The 6,088-nt window shown below is 29.6% G+C and overlaps 1 protein-coding gene across 1 annotated transcript; it reads right to left on the reverse strand.

Moving 5' to 3' along the window:
- Positions 1-448: 448 nt before the first annotated feature.
- Positions 449-2,179, reverse strand: LOC111032658. Its single transcript, XM_022313063.1, has 2 exons — positions 1,895-2,179; positions 449-568 (listed from the first exon to the last, which is right to left on the reverse strand). The coding sequence occupies exons 1-2, from the start codon at positions 2,177-2,179 to the stop codon at positions 449-451; spliced, it is 405 nt and encodes a 134-aa protein (XP_022168755.1).
- Between the last annotated feature and the right edge of the window lie 3,909 nt (positions 2,180-6,088).

The raw sequence follows: 6,088 nt of genomic DNA on the forward strand, positions 1-6,088 counted from the left end.
GAAAAAGGGGTAGACTCAGTTCTAACGCACATCCGCTAACTTTTGTCTCCAAATCAGGTCTGGTTATGACCGGTCGAATTTAGTATATTTGTAAATAGTCCCTTTTTTTTAAACGCAAGTTGTCAAAATGTCAATAATTAATTAAAATAATAAAATTTAAATTGGTTTATGTATAATATATATGTATAAGTTATTTTATATTGTTAAAATTATTCAGAAATCCATGACTTGCTCCCTTTTTGTACGAACGCTGCGACTTTCCGCACAGTATAATTCGATTTTAGAGCTGCACCTGGTTTAGGCGTAGCCGTATTAGATTCTGGCGTGGTTTGGTCCCCGTCAGTTTCACATATAAGAATATGGTTTCAAGTATTTCCTTGTCTTATAACAATCATCACTACTCAGGGGTTTAAATATTTTATTTTATTTCTTCCTAGAATGTCGATGACTAAACTTGTATTCTCCTATTATTTCTTATCCTACCGGGTAATGGTCCAAGAGTTCCTGCTTTTGTTTGCTCCATCAATACGGCCACATATTTAGTTACAGCACCCGGTGACCACTTTGTCTAAAAAAAGGTTATAAGAATTTTATAGTAAGTCGCATAAATATTTTGTACACTACAATGCTTCATTACATTATAGTCACTAAAGGTTCCTGCAACTATGTAAGTATGTATAGTTATTAAGCTTGGAAATATACTGAATACAATTATGCTTATATTATTTCTACACTATATTTCTATTTAACTAATGTGGTTTCTGTGACACCATAGCCAGATTTATATAATTTATACTGTCAATATTACAGCTCTATTATAATAGCTATATTAAAATCAATCGATAGGCATAAATGGTTCCTTCTTAATCTAGATCTGGTTATAGTCATACTTAACAGGTTGAAATAAGTAAGTTATAATTGATCACTGTCTTACAGAAATAATTAACGTTTCATCAGTCTCGGATGTATCACATTTCAGCGATCCCTCTAAACGTATAAAAAAAGTAACATAGGTTACATAACTTAACTTCTGTACTTCTTATGATTTTCCGTTGATTTTTAAACTCTCGTTTTGGAACACTGTAAGTTATACTTGAAATGGGCTAAAATTAAATATTTTTAAATGCATAACCGTCTATAGTAATATAACTCTTTCACAAAACTAGTATAGTTATGTCATTATGTCATATCCACAAAATAAAATAATAAGATATATATACCTGTTCTAAGAAGATATTATTTTATCTTTTCAAAAATCTTTTAAATTAAATTTAAACTAAATGTAGGGTAAGGCATTAAGTACCTTAAAAACTATTAGACACGATTCTTTGGAATTCTCAAAATATTTCGTTTGAAACGTGTATATTTTGCATAACATACCATCCGCTTTTAATAACCCTCAAGTTGGGTTAATTGACTATATTGAGAAACTACAGAGAAGATTCCACCTTATGATTGATTATAATATAGCTGTACAAAATATTTCTCTAGTGAAGTGAGTATAGCATGTTCAATTGAGTCAGTAAATCAAATAGGCACACAGTTATTCGATGTTAAATTTTTATATAAACTTATCAATATAATGGTTAACTCAAAACAATTAATAGAAATAAATATATGAAAAGACACTTCATCGCATAAAAACTTCTAAAAAACAATAATGACATTTTGAGTATATGAGAATCTTCATAAATATCGTCCGGAGATGTTGGTTACCAACATTTGGTGGATATCAATCCAAGGATAAAATCACCTGTGCATTTAATAATAATTTTGGTCGTTTTTAATTTTTACAAGAAATCATACGGAAATTAAAATAAAATCGTCATAACAGTCATTATGTAAAACGTATCTGAGAATAAATAATAACTAATAAGTTATATACTATAATTACTCCATATTTTTCCAAGTCCAACAAAAATCCCTTATGCTTGGGTGTAGTGATCGGAGTTTGAATACAGTTTTTGTGGCCAAGAATGACGGGAGGATGAATCGAGGATAAGAATATCATTCTGTCATTTGCCACGATTTTTTCTAAAGATTCGTCAGGACGTAATATTCTCGAACAACATACACATTTATTTTTGTTTTTCCGTTTTTTCTTAATAACATTCGTGTTTTTGTTGTTTATATTGTTCAAAAGTTTGGCTTGACTTAAATCAATCGATTGTTTTAACATAATTATTAACTGTTATGATAAGTATTATTTGGAAAATTTAATTAAATGTGAATGTTAAAAATAAATAATTTTCAAATGTAACTATTTAAATTAAATTAGGCGTTATTTACAATTATGATGCGTTGCTATATAGAATCGAGTCCAAGCAATATATTTTATAGTTGATAACAATATATATATTAAATAGGTACCTACCTAAATTTAGTTTCCAACTACCTTAATTTGGTTTTTTTAATATTTATATATTATATATTTAAATGTATTCATAGGCCATAGGCATGTCCGATGTCCCCAATTACTGAGTAATGAATGTAATGTTTAAAAACTACCTGCAATCCAGATGGTTCATGGAATTTGTATAAGTAGTTGATGCTGAAACCAAAAAATCTAAAAATATGTATAAACATAGTTCTTTTTTAAGAACATATTAATTTAAAATTTAGACGAAATTAAAAGAAAAATATCGATATTAGTTAGTTTGTTGGAATTTTAAATTATTATTCATGAGTACTTGAAACTTTTAGACTATATTATTAAATTTTATACCCACTCACAATGACATTTTCAAATAGAATTTTTTCCCCAAAAATTATTTTAACCAACTAATATACAACATAACAACTTATAAGTAAACTCAGATTTCCATGAATATTAAAAACACAAAATAATATAATAAAATAAAATAACCTAAGCTACACAAAGTCACATCTATTATTTTTACAATTATTATTACGATAATACGATCGGGATGCCGACCAGAACAGCCACATAACTGAAAAACCGTCCCAAAAATAACGTCTGTAGATTTTGAAAAATCGTTCAGGGTTCAGCATTAAATATGAGAAAATTATCACAGACCCGCTGACCGCTGTAGTAATAACCTTATTTCAATGTCAATAATCCATTTTTCACCTCCATGGGTGTGTAATTTATCTACTACGTCGAGAACCATCGCATAAAATTCCAAAAGTGTTTTAGGTAATATTGGATACTTACTCATACGAGCAGTGTGAATATTTTTTCGGATTAAATTTATATCCTTTGAGTCTAATATATTTAAATCATCTGATGTAATCTCAGAATGTATAATTTTGCTGGGACGTTCACATAGCTGCTCTACCGCTTTACGTTTGACACTGTTACTTAATTTCTGCCACACAAGTGATCGTTTCTCATCGGCAGCGTGATTATTATGTTCAAGATTATTGTCTATTTCAACACCATGTGTATCAAATTTAAAAAATGCATTACACCTTTTATTTGTACACGCCCACCGTTGAATTTCATTTTTCATTATGCGATGAAAACGGAACTTAAAACCGTCAACCACACGTAACTCTTTAAGTTTTTCACTATACATTTTTATACAAAAAAATTGGAAATAAACGAACAGAAAGACGACATTACGACAGATAAGCAAGCGAGTAAGGTTGTCGATAAACTGATTAAACATATTTTTTGACAGTCGTTTCAAAAGCGCCTGCACAATCTTATATGCTGATAAATAATATATATATACATATATATATATCGTTAATATCGAACAGTAATTTCCCAACGTCCACAATCGTTAATATCAAAAATAAAAATTGGACATTTGTCCGCAATTCGTATCTTATATTTGTGTCCGCAATTCGTATGTTACCTTTTTAGATTTCGTCCGCAACTCACGTGGTTTTTGTCACTTTGTCCGCAATTCGGAAACACCGATTTCCGGAGTACCTACTACCTACTAGAAAATTTTTACATTACATATAATACCTTTTCTTAGGTACATTCTTTTAAAAAGATTTTATAATATTAAATTTTTTCCTGGTGTTTATACATTGGATATTAATTAATTTCACAAAATAACAAATAAAGTATTTAAGGTGGCTGGAGCAAGTACAAATAATCATTTAAAACGGGCAAAAGCTAGACAAAAATGTGAGACTTGGGATTGGCGGATTTTAATTTAGAAAACTAATTGAAAATCTACAACAACTCTACTACAGCATGGCCGTGAAAATTTACCACCATTACAAAAATTAAAGCCATACTTAAATATATATATATAACAAATTCTTACCTATTTTTTAAATTCACGATATTTCATCGAAGAATATTAGTAAAAATAAAATTCTTTCGTACATTCCCTAATTAACAAAATGACTAATTAATATTCATTTTCAAAATTAAAATCCATCGAATCCAAGCCCCACAATTTTGTCTAGCTTTTGACATTTTTGTCATTTAAATAGTGTGGTGTTTATTTGACAAAATCTATAGCATTTACATGTGCCTGCGAGTGCGGAAATGTATCGGCTCGGCGAATTCGGCGATAGGTACTAATTTATTGAAAATAAGCTGCCATCATATTCCTGGAATATAATGTAAGATAAGAAAACGTGCGCCGGCAGCGGTGGGCACAATATAATAATAATAATTAATAAATTATCGCCTGTCTCAACTGTTTCGATCCGTCGTTAGTACTTATTATTCTACGGGGAGTAAGAGTAATATTCTAATTTTGATTTTCGAATTTCGAATTTCGAATAGTCAGACGTCTGCCGTTGTTTGAAACTAATGTGCAGTCCTTAGTGAGAGATTTTTTTTGTGGAATAAATATTTGACATCTTCGATACTATGGACAGTAAAAAAGACTGGCGTTATAGAAAAAAAACTGAAACTCTTTTATCCAAAAGAAAGAAGAACAAAGGAAATATTAACTCCCTAAATAAATTTTAAAAAGTAAGTACAAAATATATTACAAATCTATTGTATTAATTAACTATTGGATGATATTATTATAATCATACTGAAAATTCTAAATATTAACTCAAAATTTACATCTTTTTTTATATACTTTTAGCGCATTTTTAGAGATTTTAGGTCATAAACGCATTTTTTTTAAAGGGATTTTTTTTATATTTTTAGAGCATTTAAATCTGAGCCCTATTTATTTCTTATACAGACTAAGCCTAATAGTAAAATAAATAGGTAAAAATTGGTTATACAAATTGGCCGACAAACCGTCTTCGCTCAGAATTGTTTTAATATACAATTATATTATAACATTGAATTAAAATTGAATACCTTTCACTAAAATAATAAACTTATAACCTACTGTACAGCAAAACTATAGCCACGTATCGACATTTTTTATTCATTCAATATTTTACAAAGTTATAAATTGTTGTAGGTCAGCGGTTCTCAACCTGTGGTACGCGGAGAGCTCATAGGTGGTACGCGAAGAAAATCTTAAAAAAAATTGCTACAAATTATTAGTAACATTAAATATTATTTGGTTTATTTAATGTTTATTTGATGGTGTGGAGGTCGTTTGTAATAGTATAGTTTGTAACGTATTTTGGCAAAAGAATTATTTACTGACTTAACCAGTGACTCTACCCTAAGAACCACTTTCAAAACAAAAATATCACTAATTTTTGGCTGGGCGTAAAACAAGAATACTCGGCATTGTCCAAACAAGTTTTACAGTTTCTAATCCCTTTTGTATCAACATATCTGTGCGAAAATACATTTTCTCACTTATTGTACACAAAAAATACATATACGAGTAGAAGTAGATTTAACGGGCGCACACTAGTTGCCTCCCGAAATCAAAAAGGCCCATAATTTGTATACGAATTGCCTCCCGACTATATACGAGTTGCCTCCTGACGTACCCTAAATTTTATCATAAACGAAAAGGGTCTAGTACTAGTTGCCTCCCATTAGTCAGGTAATAAATATATAAGTGGTTCCAAACATTTTCAAACATCATGTATGGGCAGAAAAAAGTTCCAGCATTCATCGCACAACCAATGCATGCGAATCCTTCCATAGCAAATTTAATAGTTATTTTAAGTCTCCGCATCCTAATATAATCAAATTTATTGACATTTTAAAACTAATTCAGACTGAGAC

This window comes from Myzus persicae, unplaced genomic scaffold (genome assembly GCF_001856785.1).
Source record: "Myzus persicae strain clone G006 unplaced genomic scaffold, MPER_G0061.0, whole genome shotgun sequence".
NCBI lineage: Eukaryota > Metazoa > Arthropoda > Insecta > Hemiptera > Aphididae > Myzus > Myzus persicae.